This window comes from Hyla sarda, chromosome 12 (assembly GCF_029499605.1).
Source record: "Hyla sarda isolate aHylSar1 chromosome 12, aHylSar1.hap1, whole genome shotgun sequence".
NCBI lineage: Eukaryota > Metazoa > Chordata > Amphibia > Anura > Hylidae > Hyla > Hyla sarda.
Window position 1 is genome coordinate 57,084,594 of NC_079200.1, and position 20,702 is coordinate 57,105,295.

The 20,702-nt window shown below is 46.4% G+C and overlaps 1 protein-coding gene across 1 annotated transcript in view; it reads left to right on the forward strand.

Annotated features, from left to right (window-relative positions):
* The window catches only part of LOC130296235 (cadherin-like protein 26), a 173,329-nt gene that overhangs the window by 110,692 nt on the left and 41,935 nt on the right, over positions 1-20,702 (forward strand). The window contains exons 10-12 of the mRNA XM_056547570.1: positions 233-543; positions 5,603-5,745; positions 6,091-6,321. Coding sequence (XP_056403545.1) covers positions 233-543; positions 5,603-5,745; positions 6,091-6,321 — 685 coding nt within the window. The remainder of the gene's footprint in view (positions 1-232; positions 544-5,602; positions 5,746-6,090; positions 6,322-20,702) is intronic.

Consider the following 20,702-nt stretch of genomic DNA (forward strand, 5'->3'; position numbering starts at 1 on the left):
CAATTCTTGAAAGTTTTGCAGCACCCACACTGCCACATCAGTTTTGGTGGGGGTCTTCCCTGTTTAAACATTTGTCCTATGTATATAACACCCCTAGCAGCCCAGCTGGACAACAAATAAGAAGGCAACTCAACCATGGAGCAAGTCACCCTATGACCTTAAATTTTTGACTTCAGTCTCAGGACATTCTAGGACAGTCTTTTTGGTTTTAATTGATATTTTATATCTACAGGCTTTGGATTATGAAGAAAGCAACCTGAAAAATCTTGTCTTTACGGTTGAAAATGAAGAACCAATTTATACTTGCAAAATCTTACAGAAGCCCTTTAAAGGATTATGGGTTGTAGAGTCATCCAAATCTGAAACACAAAAGGCCAAACAGAAGGCCGGGATCACGGTCGATGTCCTAGATGTAAATGATGCTCCAGTATTTAAACCTCAGACCATCCTGGTTACTTTAGAGGAACAGTCGATTCCACCTGGGACTGTGCTGGTGACCATTCAAGCTAAAGATCCTGATATAGTTGCACCCAACAAAATCAAGTAGGTATTTAGATGAGTTTGGAACATAATCCTTTTTTTTTTTTTTTAATAAATGATTCCCTATTAGGGAATTCGGGGACAGATGTGACACAGGTGGAATCAGACTGAGGAGGAGGAGGAGTGATGTGGCACAGGGGGAATCATACTTAGGAGGACGGGGACAGATGTGACACAGGTGGAATCAGACTGAGGAGGAGGGTAATGATGTGGCACAGGGGGGATCATACTTAGGAGGACGGGGACAGATGTGACACAGGTGGAATCAGACTGAGGAGGAGTGGGAATGATGTGGCACAGGGGGAATCATACTTAGGAGGACGGGGACAGATGTGACACAGGGGGAGTCCGACTGAAAAGGAGGGGGGGTGATGTGGCACAGGGGGTATCATACTTAGGAGGATGGGGACAGATGTGACACAGGTGGAATCCGACTGAGGAGGAGGGGGAATGATGTGGCACAGGGGGTATCATACTTAGGAGGACGGGGACAGATGTGACACAGGTGGAATCCGACTGAGGAGGAGGGGGAATGATGTAGCTCAGGGGGTATCATACCTGGGAGGAGGGGGACAGATGTGAAATGGGGGGTCAGACTGAAAAGGAGGGGGAATGATGTGGCACAGGGGGTATCATACTGAAGAGGAAGGGGACAGATGTGAAACAGATGGAATCAGACTGAGGAGGAGGAGGATTGATGTGGCACAGGGGGTTTCAGACTGAAAAGGAGGGGGAATGATGTGGCACAGGGAGTATCATACTTAGGAGGAGGGGGACAGCTGTGACACAGGGGGGATCAGACTGAGGAGGAGGTGGAATGATGTGGCACAGGGGGTTTCAGACTGAAAAGGAGGGGGAATGATGTGGCACAGGGAGTATCATGCTTTGGAGGATGGGTACAGATGTGACACAGGGGGGTCAGACTGAGGAGGAGGGTAATGATGTGGCACAGGGGGTATCATACCTGGGAGGAGTGGAACAGATGTGACACAGGTGGAATCAGACTGAGGAGGAGGAGGAATGATGTGGCACAGGGGGTATCATACTTAGGAGGAGGGGGACAGATGTGACACAGGTGGAATCTTTCTGAGGAGGAGGAGGAATCATGTGGCACAGGGGGTATCATACCTGGGAGGAGGGGGACAGATGTGACACAGGGGGGATCAGACTGAAAAGGAGGGGGGATGATGTGGCACAGGGGGTATCATACTGAGAAGGAAGGGGACAGATTTGACACAGGGGGGATCAGACTGAGGAGGAGGGGGAATCATGTGGCACAGGGGGTATCATACTTAGGAGGATGGGGACAGATGTGGCACAGATGGAATCAGACCGAGGAGGAGGGGGATTGATGTAGCACAGGGGGTCAGACTCAGGGGGAGGGGGGAGGATGTGGCACAAGGGGTATCAGACTGAAAAGGAGGGGCAATGATGTGGCACAGGAGGGATCAGACTTAGGAGTAGGGAGAATGATGTGGCAAATGGGTGGATGCAGAGTTTGTGGAATAATGTGGCATTAAGTTCAGAGCTTTCAAGTAATTTATTTTACATTTATTTATGTTTACTCAAATTTCCTTGTTTAAATGAGGGTGCATGTTATACATATGAAAAGTAAAGGAACTTTTGCTTTACTTATCCTCTGCTAATGCTGAGTCACATTATTTCTTCAACTTCTCCATTCATGCCTAAAGCTAAAGACAGAATTTCTTTGGTTTTATTGTAGCCAAAGAGTAGTGCATTCTGGGAGCTCAGATAAGGCTATGCTTTAACAGTATATCGTAGAAGGAAAAAACTGTTGGAAAATGTCTATATTATTCAGCAAAATATGTTCAAATTACATTTTAATACCTTAAAATCAATGTGAAAGTGGCGTTGCTAGGGTCGGTGCCACCCGGTGCGGTAGAAAATGGTGTCACCCCATTCCCACCAACTAAAGTATTTTTTTTTACCCTGTTTTGACAAATGTCAGTGGTATAGTGCATTGCAGAGTACCATTTGCACTATAATAATTAAATATACCAATTGAAAAGTAAGAAGAAAGCGCTAAAGAAGTTTTTACCATGTAAAACTACAGCTCCCAGTATGACCTAAGCAGTGGTAAGGTTAATGTTTTATCTGTCATAACTGCAGAACTCACAAGTGATTACAGCTCTCATGGGACAGAGAGGAGAATACAAAATGATATCAGTGATTACAGGTGACGTCTTCATTATAGTCTTTCCTTATCTAATTCAGATGGCACATACCGCCGTGAGTTCTTCAAGTTAAATTTTCACTCTGTAGAACTTAACACCCAGATGGTTCCTCACTTCATCAGTGGATTGTGATCCTCTAGATGAAAACAATAATTATTATAACACTGCCACACACTCTACCCTCTGAATATAATACTGCCCCACACTGCACCCTTTTGAATATAATACTACCCCACACTGTGCCCTCTGACTATAATAATACCACACACTGTGCCCTCTGAATATAATACTACTACACACTGTACCCTCTGAATATAATAATACCACACACTGCACCCTCTGAATATAATGCTACCACACACTGTACTCTCTGAATATAATACTACTAGCCCACACTGTGCCCTCTGAATATAATAATACCACACACTGATCCCCCATAATATAATACTACTACACACTGTACTCCCTGAATATAATACTACACTGTACCCTCTGAATATTACCACACACTGCGCCCTCTGAATATAATACTACCACACACTGTACTCTCTGAATATTATACTACCCCACACTGTACCCTCTGAATATAAATACTACAACACACTGCATCCATTGAATATAATGCTACCACACACTGTACTCTCTGAATATAATATTACCACACACTGTGCCCTCTGAATATAATACTGCCACACACTGATCCCCCAGAATATAATACTACCACACACTGTGCCCTCTGAATATAACCTTGCCACACAGTGCTCCCTCAGAATACAATACCACAACATACTGTAGCCCATAGAAACCGTAGCACCCCAGAAATTCCTTATAACATACACCATACCTCTGAAATGTAAAAATAAAACACACTGTGCCCCATAAATAAATTAATTACACACTATATAATTATACACTTAATATTATGTACTGTGCCTCACTGCCTCAAGCTTCATTGTGCCTCATATCAGAGTTGTGGTGAACCGGGAGAGTAACAGTGTCTGGGGTGTTGCAGTGGTAGTGTAGGGTCTGGTAGTATTAACCCTTGAATGTCATGACACCAGGGTGCGGTTTCCTCAATAGAAATGTTCCTACCTCCAACCGTCCCACAAACGGCAGGGAAAAATAACGGAATGCCTACAGCAGATTTCAGGAATAAACTGAAGAAACTTTACTTGCGGAATTTATGAAACAGTCTTTAACATATCAGTCTCTTAAGAGTGAACCGGGATACAGGTTTCTCACAGGTTTTCTGGGACTTAGAAGCAATGAGCTTTTATGCAGGCCACTGTGCTACTAATTTAGAAGAATTGAGCTGGCAGTAGTCACACAGGATTTGATAGATTGAGCTTTGACTAACTCACGTTTAGTGGCTGCTGGTTCTTAGGCTTTGGACCTAGTTGCATTGAATTGATGCTAATGAGATGCTTGTGCTTGCTTGATAATCCGGAACTAAGAGAGAGAGAATTTTGTGGCTACAGCCCTTTATACAATAAGGGGCTGGACTAAGCTCATTGGTCAGCAAACCTGTAAGTTATGAACCAAGTGAACTCTGGGTACATCACATGACCTCTAAGGTCCTTGAACATTTTATATATCAGAACCGTACATCATGTGACCACTAAGTTCCTGTACATATATTTTCTATACATTAAATAAATATAAACACAATTTACATGAGGCGACCAAGGGTAAGTCCTGCAGGTGAGCCCTATATAAATGGAGGGACTCTAGCTGAGGGGACTTTAGACAAGGGATAGGACAAAGTCCTGTACCGGGATACCACAGCATTATAACCCTAACCCCCACATTACTGTGCCCCACGTCCCCTTAAGCCCCACATTACTGTGCCTCATGGCCCCCCACTCAAGCCACCAAATTTCTTCCCCCCCCCCCGCACATACAGCTCTGCTACGTGCACTGCACAACACAAAACACAGCTCTACTACATGCACATCACACACACACACAGAGCTTTTTACATGCACTGCACACACAGCTCTGCTACTTGCACTGTGCACACAGTTCTCTACATATTCTACACACACACACAGTTCTGCTACATGCACTGCAAACACAGCTCTCTACATGCACTGCACACACACACACACACACAAAGCACTGCTACATGCACCACACACAGCTCTCTACATGCACTACACACACAGCTCTCTACATGCACTACACACACACAGCTCTGCTACATATAGCAGACACACACACATACCTATCTACATGCACTCTATAGCCACAGTAGTCAATATCTGTGCACTGCGCCTTCCTTGGAATACAGTACCACAGAATACTCAGCCTGACTCCTCCCCCACATGTGACTGATCACATGGTCGTACGTCATGGAAGGTCCTTTAGCCCTGCAGCCTCTGAGGAGCTGTTCTCCTGCTGCTCTGTGTGTCCCTGGGTCAGTCAGAGTGTCACCCCACCAGGGGGTGTCACCCAGTGTGGGCTGCACCCCTCCACCCCCCTTAATAGCAACACCACTGGCACAGGTAAAACACATTGCAGTGTCTGAGATGTCTCTCTGCTGACACCTCTGTCCATGTCAGGAACTATCTAGAGCAGGAGTAGCTTGCTATGGGGATTTTACACAACTTCATCTGTATTATACAGCAGCTGATACGTACTGGAAGGATTATGATTTTTATATAGAAGTAATTTACAAATCTGTTTAACTTTCTGGCACAAGTTGATTTGAAAAATAAATAAAAAATAAATAAAATGTCCACCACCTGAGTACCCCTTAAAGTAGATCTGTGATCATTGCCAACAGGTTTCAGGACCTTCTGGAACCTTGTAACAACTAAAGTCCTGATTATTGACCAAGGAGGTTATTGAGGTTATTATTCTTTCAGGTACTTTTTGGCTAATGACTCTGCAAACTGGTTAAGTCTGAATGAAGACACTGGTGTCATCACCACTAAAGGAGAGCTGGACAGAGAACATGAAAATGTAACAAACAGCAAGTATTTGGTGAAGATTCTGGCAGTGGATGACGGTGAGTTTAACTGGAGGCATATTTCATTTATTGGGATGTAGATCCCGTTTTGCTCCAGTATAGAATGCTATAGCTCATGGATGTGTCCTGTGTAGTGTGCCTGTGTCCATTGACTAACTAAGACAAAAGATCATGGGCTGTGTCTGGTATTGCATCTCAAGTATATGGGGATGAGGTTCAATTCCAGACACACTGTATGGACAAGGGAGGTACTTTTTCTGGAAGGTGTCAACCATTTTTTCTTATGGTAATAATGATATTATCTGGGTTACTTTAATTGATTTTGCATAGCAAGGATCTAATAATTTATTTTTATTTTTAATATAAATATGTCTATACTTTTAGGGGAACCACCAATGAGCGGTACGGCCACCCTACTTATTAATCTAAAGGACATTAATGACAATGTTCCAAAACTGCTGAATCCCTTGATAATGACCTGTGACAACGAGGAGGAGGCTTTTCTTAGCACACCCATTATCGACAAAGACCTGAAACCCTATTCCGGACCCTTCTACGTCCATGTCGCAGACAAAGAGCCCGAGAAGAAACCCATTAAACTTATAGACTATGATGGTAAGAGATGGATCACACCACTATATTTTTTAATGCATCTATAAGGGGCATTGACTTTATGGATGAGGAAACTATAAAATTAGGTGTTAATCTTCTGTTGGCCAAAGCTTCCCTATAGTAGGCTGTTGTCTTTTGTTTTGTTTTGTTGGCTGAGAAACCCAGATAGAAGACTTTTTTTTTCTTTTGGCTAAGGCTCTCCTATAGTAGGTTGTCACTAGAGATGAGCGTGCCAAGCCGGCAACCAGGATTCAGATTTTTCTCAGTGCAACAGACATCCAAACCTTTCTCAGTTTGGCTTGCCCAAACCAGGAAAAAAAAGAAAAACACAAAATCACATGGAACAAATGGCATTTTGGTTCCCAGAGGAAGCAGGAAGAGCATGAGACGGGGAAGTGAAATCAGGGTGACCAGCATATCACATAATAATCCAGGCTATCATATGATTTGCTGGTTTATGTGTCAATTACCTCCAAAGGCCAATAAGAGACAGCAAGGGGGTAAGGACTTTTACACAGCTTTAATGGCCTGCAGCATTGCGATGGCTGCAGTCAAATAGAGGAACAGACAGACAGACAGTGGGCCTCATTTACTAAGCTGAAACCGACCAGTTTTTGTCTGGTTATTTTGGCGCAGAGTTTCTGCGACATGTCTGCGCCAGTCTGCGCCAGTGTGCACCTGGAAAATCCGACAAACCAGACATTGCACTGTGAAAAGATGAAAAGGGGCGTGGTCTGTCGCAAATGGGCGTGGTCAGACTGAAAAGGGCGTGGTTTCACAACCTGATCGATTTACTATTGAATTCACAGAAAATCCTGTGCATAAATGACTGGAAATATCCCCCTAGAAAAAGCTGGTCTGAAAATTTTCCTGACTTTTCCCAATAGTAAATAGAGAGGAATCCTGCAAATCTGAAACAACTTTTCCCACTAGTAAAAACCAGACACTAGTAAATGAGGCCCAGTGTGTATGATTAGGAGCCTGAATCCTGCAGAATCCCAAAAGCCTTATCCCATCAATACCTCCCCAGCAGGCTCAGCACAAATCTTATAGGGAATATGCAAAAATATACAGCAAAGTGATCATTCACAGCCTTGATCTGCTACAAAACCCTATTATGAAATACAAATCCCAGCAAATACCAAAAGCATCAAAAAAACAACTACTGAACTGACCAAAGCTGTGGCTGACCTGTATGATAGCAATACAAATTTAAAGCGCCATAAACGATCGCGGTGCCGTGCACTATTAAAGGACAACTGCAGTGGTATGACACTTATCCCCTATCCACAGGATAGGGGATAAGTGTTTGATTGCGGGGGGGTCCGACAGCTGGGGGACCCCCTGCGATTTCCCTAACGGGGCACCGCCATTAGCGCTCATGGTGAGCGCTAAGGCGCATAGTGTCGACCTAGAGCTCGACGGTGACGCCCCGTCTCCTCCCCATACAGTTCTATGGGGGAGACGTGGAGGCACGAACGCTGCCTCCCCGCCTCTCCCATAGAGATGTATGGAGGAGGCGTGCTGGATGCAACGTCATGCTGCGGCCGGCACGCCCCCTGCACGGGACAGCCGCGGCCCTGTACAGGAGATTACAGGGGGTCCCAGCGGTCGGACCCCCCGCGTTCAAACACTTATCCCCTATTCTGTGGATAGGGGATAAGTGTTAATCACGCTGCAGATGTCCTTTAACCCTTTAGACACCGCATCTAAAACAAAAGTAAAAGCTTCCCGGCTGCTCATTAGGGCTGATCGGGACCAACACATTGAAAATGCGGTGTTCCGATCAGCTAGGACGCGAGCGGAGGTCCTCTTACCTTCCTCCGGCGCGTCCATTCAGCGATTGATTGCTCCAAGCCTGAGATGCAGGCTTGAGGATTCGACCACCGATAAAACTGATCAATGCAAAGCTATGGCTTTGCAGGGATCAGTGTAAAAGATCAGTGTGTGCAGTGTTATAGCCCCCTATGGAAGCTATAACACTGCAAAAAAAAGTGTAAAAAAAACTTAATAAATATGATTTAACCCTTTCCCTAATAAAATATGTAAATAATAATAAATATAAACATATGTGGTATCACCGCGTGCGAACTATAAAAATATATCATTAATTAAACCGCATGGTCAATGACGTATGCGGAAAAAAATTCCAAATTCCAAAATAACGTATTTTTGGTCACTTTTTATATCATGAAAAAATGAATAAAAAGCGATCACAAAGTCCGATCAATACAAAAATGGTGCCACTAAAAACTTCAGATCACGGCAGGAGAAATGAGCCCTATACTGGCCCATATCCGGAAAAATAAAAAAGTTATATGGGTCAGAAAATGACAATTTTAAGCATTGTATGTCTTGTTGAAAACCACAGAGAAAAGGAGGTCGAAACTGTTTAGAAAAGATGGTCCAAATGGGAGTTTCATTCTGGATTTACGTCATTCTCTTCTGGAGTGTCAGTGTATATTCACAAGAAAATCCCATTTGAGGTAATTAATGAAAAGGTGGATAGATATGAGAGGTATGCCTTTCCTCATGGAAGATGTGAAACCTTAGTAATTATCCTGGCATTTGTTTTTATCTCCCCCCCCCCCTTTTAAGATAGATGTGCTAGTTGATTTATCCAAATTTTGTGAAGGAAGGTCACATCAGGGAATATAGATTATGGGGGATATGAATTGTGTTATTGACCTGGGATAGATTGAATAAGGGGAAGGCGAGTAAAGGAGGGAAAACGCCGCTAGCGAGCTTATGTAAAGAAATGGAGTGGTATGATGTATGGCGGATCCAGAACCCAGGGGCAAAAAATTTTCATGTTTTAGTTCCTCTTAAGGCGGCCTTGACCTTGATGTCAATGCGATGAGGGTGCATTAAGAGTAACTAAAAGTGTTAAATATAAACCTAAAACGATTTCAGTATGGAATGCTGGGGAGAAAAAAGGGAGTATGCGATGGAGAAAACCAAATTGAGTATAAAAGTGTCTTTGTTGTAAGCAGGAAAAGGAGATATGGGGCAAGAGGAATATCTTAGCAGTCTTAGAGAGATGCAGGAGGAGTATGCGGCATATCTCCTAAAGAAAGCAAACAATAGAGTACAGTTTATGGGTCAAGTAAATTATTTTGAGAAAGGGAACCCTAATAAAATGTTGGCAAATGTGTTGAAAAATCAAAAAGGGAATAATGATATAATGGCCCTGAGGAAGATAGATGGCTCCGTAACTACAGATAGAGAGGAGATTGAGACTTTATTAACCTCCTTCTATTCCGGATTATATAGTATGGAGAGTAGAGTTAGTGAGGAAGAAATAGTGGGATTTTTAAACAGTATCCAAACCCCCTCCTAGGCAATACATTTCCTGGGTCTGACGGATTGCCCTTCCATATATATAGGAAATATGCAGCGTTCCTAATCCGCAGACTGTTAGTGATTATTAATGAATCCTGGAGGGTGGGCACTCTTCCTAGATCCATGTGTGAGGCGAATATCATTCTGATCAAAAAGGTAGGGAAAGATCCATTACATATCTTTATCTAACACAAACATAAAATTAGTAGCAAAAGTCTTGGCAAGGAGGCTAAACAGGGAGGGTTTATGCCAGGTCAGACAATACATGACAATTAGAGATGAGCAAACTTTAGAAAAATTTGATTCGGCTGATCAGACAAATTTTTTGAAAAAATTTGGTTCGATCCAAATTGATTTGCGGTGAATCTATATTAAAAACGGCTATTTCTGGACTACACAGAGCCTCAATAGAGGTGTAGAACACTTTGCTTTGTTCTAACACGCATATGGAGTGTGCTGGAGTAGTGAAATAATACTGTTCTTCAGAATGACATGCAGATTACAGGCATTGCTTTTAGAATCACGCAGAGTGGCACAATGACAGAGTCTGGAGGTGGCATCAGTATGAGGAGACCATATAGTGGCTGAATGACACAGCGCAGAGGTGTTGGCAGCATGAGGAGACTCTATAGTTGCTGAATGACACAGCGTGGATGTGACTGAATCATGAGGAGACCATATAGTGGCTGAATGACACAACGTGGAGGAGTTGGCAGCATGAGGAGACCATATAGTAGCTGAATGACACAGCTTGGATGTGGCTGAAGCATGAGGAGACCATATAGTGTCTGAATGGCACAGCCTGGAGTTGGCAGCAGCATGAGTAGACAATAGGGCTTCACAATCCCTAAGATTAAAAGACAAATTTTGAAATTTCAATTGAAGATTTAGGGTAGCTAGTGCTACCATAAACATTTTTTAGGCCCAGGCCCAGCAGCATCAGTAAGCCATATATTGGCTGAATGACACAGCCTGGAGTTGGCTGAAGCATCAGGAGACCATATGGTGTCTGATTGGCACAGCCTAGAGTTGGCAGAAGCATGACGAGACCATTGACATTTAAATATAAAAAATTGAAATAGAGGATTTTGACATTGAAATTTTAACTCTCAAGTTTTAATGTCCCAGGCCCCGGAGTGTGGGTACAAAGGGCCAAATCTAACAAGGAGTCACATGTCACATGGCAGCACAATGACAGAGCCTGGAGGTGGCATCAATATGAGGAGACCATGTAGTGGCTGACTGGCACAGCCTGGAGTTGGTTGAAGCATGAGAAGAAACCATATAGTGGCTGAATGAGACAGCCTGAAGGGGGCATCAGTATGAGAAGGCCATATAGTGGCTGAATAACTGCCTGGAGTTTGTGGCAGCATGGGGAGACCATATAGTGTCTGGCACAGCCTGGAGGTGGCAGAAGCATAAGGAGACCATATAGTGGCTGAATGGCACAGCCTGGAGTTGGTGTCAGATGATGAGACAATAGGGCCTCACAATCTCTAAGAATGAAAGATGAATTTAGAAAATTCCATTGAAGATTTATGGTACCTAGTGTCTTAGGCCCAACAGCATCACTAAACCATGCAGTTGCTGAATGACACAGACTGGAGCTGTCTGAAGCATCAGTAAACCATATATTGGGTGACAGAGTGGTGCGGTGGGTGGCATTACCAGTACCCAGTGATGAAGGTGGGGGAAAAAAGGTTTGATGCGGAGGAATGTTTGTAACTGGGGAGCAGCGCCTTAAATCTTTTGGCACTATCCATATTTGTGAAGTGTTGGTGTGGCACCATGGTCAATCTACTCTCATGCATCAGGCATTGGTGGTTGGAAATCCTGGCTGATCCATGTCTGATTCATCTTCACAAAGGTCAGTCTCTCCACATTTTTCGTGGACAGATGAGTTCTCCTTGGGGTGACAATGGGCCCCGCTGCACTAAACACCCACTCTGATGGCACACTACTGGCCGGGCAGGACAGCTTTTCCAGGGCAAACTCTGCTAGTTGTGGCCACAAATCAAGTTTGGCTGCCTAGAAGTCCAGCGGATCTTCAAAGTGTGTTGGCATGGGCATATCAAGGTATGCCACCACCTGCTGGTTCAGGTCCTGCTCCAGGTGTACATGCTGTGGATGAGTTGCTTCACTATGCGGGTGAAGAAAGTTACTCATCAGCGACAAGTCTCAGGCTGCTGCTGATGGAGCTGGTACTGCTCCTGCTACCCCACGCCTCCGCAGATGCCGTGGCAGTGGAAGGTGAGTGCAGGCCCCCCCCTGATTCAGACCTCGAGAGGATGGACGATGGCGCCGGTAGGCATTGGCCAACTGAATACATAGGATGCCTCTGTAGTAGGTCACTTTGTCCTCCCTCTCAGTGGGTGTAAAAAAGGCCCCTAATTATGGCGGTAGCGAGGATCCAATAAGGTGGAGATCCAGAAGTCATCCCGCTGCCGAATGGTGACAATTCAGCTACCACTACGCAAGCAAGTGAGCATGCATCGTGCCATTTGTGCAAGTGACTCGGAAGGACTCCCTGCCTCCATCTCTACTGCATACTGCCTGGGTCATCTGTCTTGCCTTCCTCATAACCCTCTAGCTCCTCTGCCTGCTCCTGCTCCTCCTCCTCCTCTTCTGTCAGATTACTAGAACAAACGCCCATTTGGCAAAACCTAAACTGTGCTCCACTGTGCCTCTCCTCCTCCTCCATTTCCTTCAGTTCAGTCCCCACAGGGCTCATGTGGCCGTGAGATGTAGATGCCACGTCTCCAGTGGCCTGACCAGCCATCGTTTCCAACACGTGTTGTAAGATATGAAGCAGTGGAATTACGTCGTTCATCCCGTAATCCAGGCAACTTACTAATAATGTGGCTTTCTCAAAGGGCCTGAGGAAACGACAGGTGTCACGTATGAGCTGCCACTTGTTCACATTGAAGTTACATAGGGGAGTACCCCTATCCGCTTGGATCATAAAGATATCGGTGATGCCTTTTCTCTGTTCGCACAGTTGGTCCAACATATGGAGTGTGGAATTCAAACGTGTGGCAACGTCATAAATCAGACTATGTTGGGGGGGGGTGCTTAGCGATGTTCGAGTGGCTGAAGTGCATGCAAAGTTTCCTTCCCATTGTTAGGATGTCTTGCAAATGGGGGGAACACTTCAGGAACTGCTTCACGACCAGATTGAACATGTGTGCCATGCAGGGCGCATGGCTCAGCCTTCCCAGTTGCAGCGCATGCAAGATGGTCTTCCCGTTGTCAGTCACCATGGTTCCCATTTCCAGTTTTCATAGAGTAAGCCATGCTCTAATTTCTTTACGAATTACTTTTAGCAGTTCTTCCCCTGTGTGACTCTTTTCGCCAAGGCAAACCATGTGAAGAACAGCGTGACACAGCCATGCCTGGCTGCACACATGGTATGCTGAAGAGCCACTGAGACTTGTCTGGGCAGTGGAGGCTGAGGACATGGTGGAGGATGAGGAGGCAGAGTTCCAATGACCTGAGAGCATGGAGGAGGAAGCGGCGTGACCATTCCAAGTTGGTGTTGTGGCTGTGCAGGAACCACATTCACCCAGGGAGCCGTATAGGACATGTATTGTCCCTGACCACAGTTACATCTCCAGATGTCGGCGCTGCCGTGCAATTTAGTACACACTGACAGGCTCAAGGACTGGACTACCTTCTCTTCCACAAAATTGTGCAGGGCTGGTACTGCCTTCTTTGTAAATAAATGATGGCTTGGCACTCTCCACCTCGGCTCGGCACAAGCCATCGTTTCTCTGAAAGATGCAGAGTCCACCACTTGAAATGGGAGGGACTGCAGCACCAGTAACTTGGACAGGAGCACATTCAGCTTCTGCGCCATTGGATGAGTGGGCGCATACTTTTGTCTCTTGGACATTGCTTTGCCGATGGATTGTTGGCAGAATGGCTGACTAAAAGTAGGAGGAGCAGGAGCATCTGGAGGGACAGAAGGAGGGTGTGACACACAGCTCCCTTCGGCTGAGCTGGTGTAGCCATGGCTGTCTGAAAGAGGGAGCGTCGTGCCATTGGGTGATGCAGCAGACTGGACCACTAGATCGGAGCAACGGTTCTCCCAGGCTGCTTTATGATGGCAAAGCATATGTTGACGCAGGGCCGTGGTGCCAACATTGGGACCCTGGCCAAGTTTCACCTTCTGCCGACATATCTTGCATGTGGCTATGTGAACCTCCTCCGGATGCTTGCTGAAAATCTGCCACACCGCCGAGTAGCTTATTTTCCCACCAACAGTCCTACTAATTGACTGCTACTGGCGCCGTCTCCAGGAACCCCTGTTCCACTACCTCCCGGAAAGTTAGGCTGCTGCGAAGTAGGTGGTCTCCCCCAGGCACCTTTGGCTCCAGAATTTCCACTTCTGCCACCTTGCTGACTGGCAACCATGCTACCACCTTGCTGGCTCAGCTGCTGCCTCATGGGCAACCTGCAACTCTCTTCTCCTGATGATGATGAAGCCCCTTCTGCACCCGGCTACCAATTGCGTTCGGCTTCATCATCATCAACAAGTCTACACGTCACTGATTTCCTCCTCAGGTTCCCCAACAGTGTCTGCTTCAGGACCCTGACCCCTGGCAACACCGCCTCCCACATCACTCCCCTCATCACTATTTGCACGCCTAGCGGAGGAAGCGGTGGATGTCTCCTCCACTTCTTGGCTGGGCAGTAGCTGCTGACCGTCCTCTATTAGATCATCCTCAGTGAATAGTGGAGCTGAACCCACAGCATAAGATACTTCTGTAGGGGAGGGAACAGCATAGGACAGAGGCAATGGGAGGACAGGGACTGCTCCCGGGCCATGCCAACTGAGGGTTGTGTCTGTGGAACCAACCAACTGTTGACTGGGGGTATCAGATGTCACTTGTGATGAAGTGGATGACTGTGTTAACCAATCGATGATGGAAGATGGTTTGCTGGTCGAGACATGACCGCTAGCTGATACCGGAAGCTCAGGCCTCTTGCTGCAACTCCTGCAGCCACTCTCCCTTAGTCTGCTGCAACCTCCGCCTGATTAATTTAGACCACTGCCCCTCCTCTGTGCATGTCTTGGCACTTCTCTGCGTGATATACATAGTGCATATATATGGGGAGTACAATACGCCTCACTACGCTTAAAACAGTATTTGTCTAGAACAGCAGCAGGTGTGTACTTTTGCCTGGACTTTCGCAGTATCTAGGCCCTTGACAGATAAACAGGTACAAAATAGTACAATACTTAGATGTACGTATGTGGTATGCACCAATGGGGCAGAAAAATGCGCTACAGTACACTTTAAAAAGTATCTAAGTAAAAACACCAGCCGGTGAGTACTTTTGCCTTGACTTTCACAGTATCTAGGCCCTTGACAGCTTAACAGGTACAAAATAGTACACTACTTAGATGTACGTATGTGGTATGCACTTATGAGGGCAGAAAAATGCGCTACAGTATGCTTAATAAACGTATTGGAGTAAAACAGCAGCTGGTGATTACTTTTGGCTGTCTTTTCACAGTATGTAGGCCCTTGACAGATTAACAGGTACAAAATATGTAGGTATGTGGTATTCAGATGTAGGTATGTGGTATTCACTTATGAGGGCAGAAAAATGCGCTACTGAACGCTTCTAGAGATGAGTGAATCGAAGTTGACGAACCTGAATTTGTTACGAATTTCATGAAAAATTTGATTCACAACGAATGCGAATATCACCGCGATTCGATCGCGCGAATCACTTGATTAAACTCCATTTTACAGCTTTCCAGGCTATTGTAGACCTAAGAATAACTTATACCACAGCGTTACACTGCAACTGCTTTGCTGTTACACTGAGAAGAATCATTGATAGCTAAACCTCCTATTCACGTTATTGAGGATTGCAGCAGACAGGGGCAGATAGCTGTCAGTGGCCTCATACAGATCTCCAAGCTGCCTGAACTTTTTGAAGCATCTTATCTCCTCATTGTTCAGCCCAATTGAGTTTATTTTTTTTGCTCCACAAATCTTCTGCTGCTCAGAATTTTGTGACAGAGTGCAATTTAGGGTTTAATCCCTGGATTATTTTTTTTGTGGTGCTGCACTGTTGGGTCCAGCTGCTGTTCAGAAATACGTGATTGTTCAGTGGACTGTAGTGCATTTGTACCATTTTGTACCTGTTAAACAGTCAAGGGGCTACAACATACTGTGCAAGTCCTAACAATAGTATTCACCGGCTGTTTTGTTTTTTTTTTATAGTTTTTTCTGCGCATAGTTAGGCATATATAACTGCCCTCATCAGTGCATACCGCATAGGTACATCCAAGTATTGTACCATTTAGTACCTGTTAAGCTGTCAAGGTGCTCCAAACCATCAAAGTCCAAACAATAGTATCCACCGGCTGGTGTTTTACAAAAATACAGATTTTTTTTCTGCGTATAGTTAGGCATATTACTGCCCTCATCAGTGCATACCGCATAGGTACATCCAAGTATTGTACCATTTACTACCTGTTAATCTGTCAAGGTGCTCCATACCGTCAAAGTCCAAACAATAACATTTACCGGCTGGTGTTTTACAAAAATACAGAGTTTTTTCTTTGTATAGTTACGCTTATTACTGCCCTCATCAGTGCAGACCTCATAGGTACATCCAAGTATTGTACCATCTAGTACCTGTTAATCTGTCAAGGGTCTACATACCGTGAAAGGACAGCCGTAAGTAATCACCTGCTGCTGTTCCAGACAAATATTGTTTAAAGAGTAGTGTAGCGTATTGTAATACCCTCATGAATGCACTAAATATGTCAGGCAGAGAAGTGCCAGGACGTGCACAGAGGAGTGGCAGAGGCCTAAATACTTCAGGCAGAGTTGACAGCAGACTTGGGGCGAGTGGCAGCAGGAGTCGCAGCGAGAGGCCTGAACTCCCGTTATCAGCCAACGGTCCTGTCTCCACCAGTAACCCATCTGCCGTCGTCGATTGGTTAACACGCTCATCCACATCATCACAAGTGACATCTGACACCCCCAGTCAACAGTCAGTGGGTTCCTGAGACACAACCCTCAGTTGGCATGGCCCGGGAGCAGTCCCTGTCCTCCCATTGCCTTTGTCCCCTCTCCTAGAGTCCCTGTCCTCCCATTGCCTTTGTTCCCTCTCCTAGAGAAGTATCTTATGCTGTGGGTTCAGCTCCACTGTTTACTGAGGAGGATCTAATAGAGGACAGTCAGCAGCTACTGGACAGCCAAGAAGGGGAGGAGACATGCGCCGCTTGCTCCGCTAGGCGGCCAAGTAGTGATGCGGAGAGTGACGTGGGAGGCGGTATTGCAAGTGTTCAGGGTCCTGAAGTAGACATTGTTGGGGAACCTGAGGAGGACATCAGTGACGTTCACACAACTGTTGATGATGATGAAGCTGATCGCAATTGGTAGCCGGGTGCAGGAGGGGCTTCATCATCATCAGGAGAAGAGAGTTGCAGGTTGCCCTTGAGGCAGCAAGGCGGTAGCATGGTTGGCAGTCAGCGTGGTGGCTGAAGTGGAAATTCAGGAGCCAAACATGCCCGGGGGAGACCACCTGCTTCGCAGCAGCCCACCTTTCCGGGAGGTAGTGGGTTCCTGGAGATGGCACCAGAGGCAGGCAATTAGTGCGGACTGCGGGTGGGAAAATCAGCTACTCGGCGGTGTGGAAGTTTTTCATAAGGCATCCGGAGGAGGTTCACGTAGCCACATGCAAGATCTGTCGGCAGAAGGTGAAGCGTGGCCAGGTTCCCAATGTCGGCACCACGGCCCTGCGTCAACACATGCTTAGCCACCATAAATCGGCCTGGGAGAACCATGGCTCCGATGTAGTGGTCCAGCCTGCTGCATCACCCAGTGGCCATCCACTCCCTCCTTCATCCAGCCAAGGCTCCACCACCTCAGCCGAAGGGAGCTGCGTGTCAAACCCTCCTTCTGTCGCTCCTGCTTCTCCCGCTTTTAGTCAGCCATTCTGCCAACAATCCATCGGCGAAGCCATGTCCAAGAGACAACAGTATGCGCCCACTCATCCAACGGCGCAGAAGTTGAATGTGCTCATGTCCAAGTTACTGGTGTTGCAGTCCCTCCCTTTTCAAGTGGTGGACTCTGCACCTTTCAGAGAATTGATGGCTTGTGCCTAGCCGAGGTGGAGAGTCCCAAGCCTTCATTTCTTTGCGAAGAAGGCAGTACCAGCCCTGCATAAGTTTGTACAAGAGAAGGTGGGCCAGTCCTTGAGCCTGTCGGTGTGTTCAAAAGTGCACGGCAGCGCCGGCGTGTGGAGCTGTAACTACGGATAATACTTGTCTTTTACGGCCCACTGGGTAAATGTGGTTCCTGCACAGCCACAACAGCAACTTGGACAGGTCACACCGCTTCCTCCTCCACGCTCTCGCTCCCAGGCAGTTTGTCCTGTTACAGCGTGTGACGCCGCCTCCTCATCCTCCACCGTGTCCTCAGCCTCCACTGCACGTCCAAATCTCGGTGGCCCTTCATCGTACCATGTGTGTAGGGCACGGCGGTGTCAAGCTGTTCTTCACATGGTTTGCCTTGGCGAACGGAGTCACACAGGGGAGGAACTGCTAAAGTTCATTCATAAAGGAATCCGAGTATGGCTTACTCCACGAAATCTGGAAATGGGAACCATGGTGACTGACAACGGGAAGAACATTGGGTCCACGCTGTGACAAGGAAGTGTGAAACATGCGCCCTGCATGGCACAGGTGTAGAATCTGGTTGTCAAGCACTTCCTCAAGTCTTCACCCCATTTGCAAAACCTCCTGAAAATGGCAAGGAAACTGTGCATGCACTTCAGCCACTCGTACACCGCCAAGCACACCTTCCTTGAGCTGCAGCGTCAGAACGGTATCCCACAACAGAGTCTTATTTGTGATGTTGCCACACGTTGGAATTCCACCCTCCATTTGTTGGACAGACTATACGAACAAAGAAAAGCCATCAACGATTTCTTGATGATCCAAGCAGATAGGAGTACTCCCCTGTGTAACTTCAATGTGAACCAGTGGCAGCTCATATGTGACACCTACTGTTTGCTGAGGCCCTTTGAGGAAGACACATTATTTGTGAGTCGCCTGGATTACGCCATGAACGACGTAATTCCACTCCTATATTTCCTACAACAAATGATTGAAACCATGGCTGGTCACGGCAATGGAGACATTGCTCCTACATCTCAAGGCTACATGAGCCCTGTGGGGGCTGAACTGAAGGAGGAGGATGATGAAGGGCAGAGCGGAGCACAGTTTAGGTTGGATGAGATGGCCGGTGTTTCTAGTCTTTGGACAGGAGAGGAGGAGCAGGAGCAGCCAGAGGAGCTGGAGGGTTATGAGGAAGTTGAGACAGAGGACCCAGACACACCGTGGCAGTATGCAGTGGAGATGGAGGCAGGTAGTCCCTCCGAGTCACTGGCACAAATGGCATGATGCATGCTCAGTTGCTTGCATAGTGACCCCCGAATTGTCAAAATTCGTCATCGGGATGACTTCTGGATCTCCACCTTATTACACCCACTGAGAGGGAGGACAAACTGACCTACTACAGAGAGATTCTACGTAGTCAGTTGGCTGATGCCTATCGGCCACATGGTCAATCCACTCGCAGGTCTGACTCGGGGGGCCCTCTGCGCTCACCTTCCACTGCCATGGCTGCTGGGGAGGGGAGGGGTGGCAGGAGCAGTACCAGCTCCATCAGCAGCAGCCTGAGTCTACAGTCGCTGATGAGTAGCTTTCTTCACCCGCATAGTGAAGCAACTCATCAGCAGCAGGTAGACATGGAGCAGGACCTGAACCAGCAGGTGGTGGCATACCTTGACATGGCCATGCCAACAACCATTGAAGATCCGCTGCACTTCTGGGCAGCCAAACTTGATTTATGGCCACAACTAGCAGAGTTTGCCCTGGAAAAGCTGTCCTGCCCGGCCAGTAGTGTGCCATCAGAGCAGGTGTTTAGTGCGGCCGGGGCCATAGTCACCCCAAGGCTAACTCGTCTGTCCACTAAAAATGTGGAGAGACTGACGTTTGTCAAGATGAATCAGGGATGGATCAGCCAGGATTTCAAGCCACCAATGCCAGATGCCTCAGAGTAGATTGACCATGCTGCTACACCAACATTTCCCAATTATGGTTGGTTATGAAACCCTCTTGGGTTATCAATTAGGGTTATGAAACCCTCTTTGGTACTGCAATTGCCTGCTCCTGGCTCATCCTGTGTCTTTCAGGAACTACTTGCCTCACTGATGCTTCTGGCCTTGGGCCTTTCATTTTTGGATGTTTAGCAGTAGCTAAATATATGCTTAATGCAAATGTCAACATTCATCTTTAAATGTAAGGGGTTATGAAACCCTCTTGGGTACTGCGAATGCCCGCTCCATACTCCTTCTGTGTCTTTCAGGAACTACTTGCCTCCCTGCCCTCAGGCCTTCAATTTTTGGATGTTTAGCAGTAGCTAAATACATGCTTAATGCAAATTTCAACATTCATCTTTAAATGTAAGGGGAAGGTTATGAAATCCTCTTGGGTACTGCGAATGACTGCTCCTGTCACCACGATGCCTCCACGATGCCTCAGGCCTTGGGCCTTCCTTTTTTGGATGTTTTGCAGTAGCTAAATACATGCTTAATGCAAATTTCAACATTGATCTTTAAATGTAAGGGGTTGGTTATGAAACCCTCTTGGGCACTGCTCCTGACTGCTCCTGACTCATTCTGTGTCTTTCAGGAAATAATTGCCTCCCTGATGCCTCAGGCCTTGGGCCTTCAATTTTTGGAAGTTTAGCATTAGCTAATACATGCTTAATGCAAATTTCAACTATGATCTTTAAATTCTCGGCGCTCTGCTAGGGCCTTCTCCTACCCTGTCGATGCCGATCCGAGGACCTCACTAAACCATCCAATCGGTAGTAGAGACATGCGGTGTGTACAAAGGGCAGGGACTTAATGAACCTGAGCTTATGACCGGCGATTAGTTGTGATTCTTCTTTCCTGGCAAATAATTGCAATCCCTGATCCCTATCGCGAACGGGGTTCACCGTGTT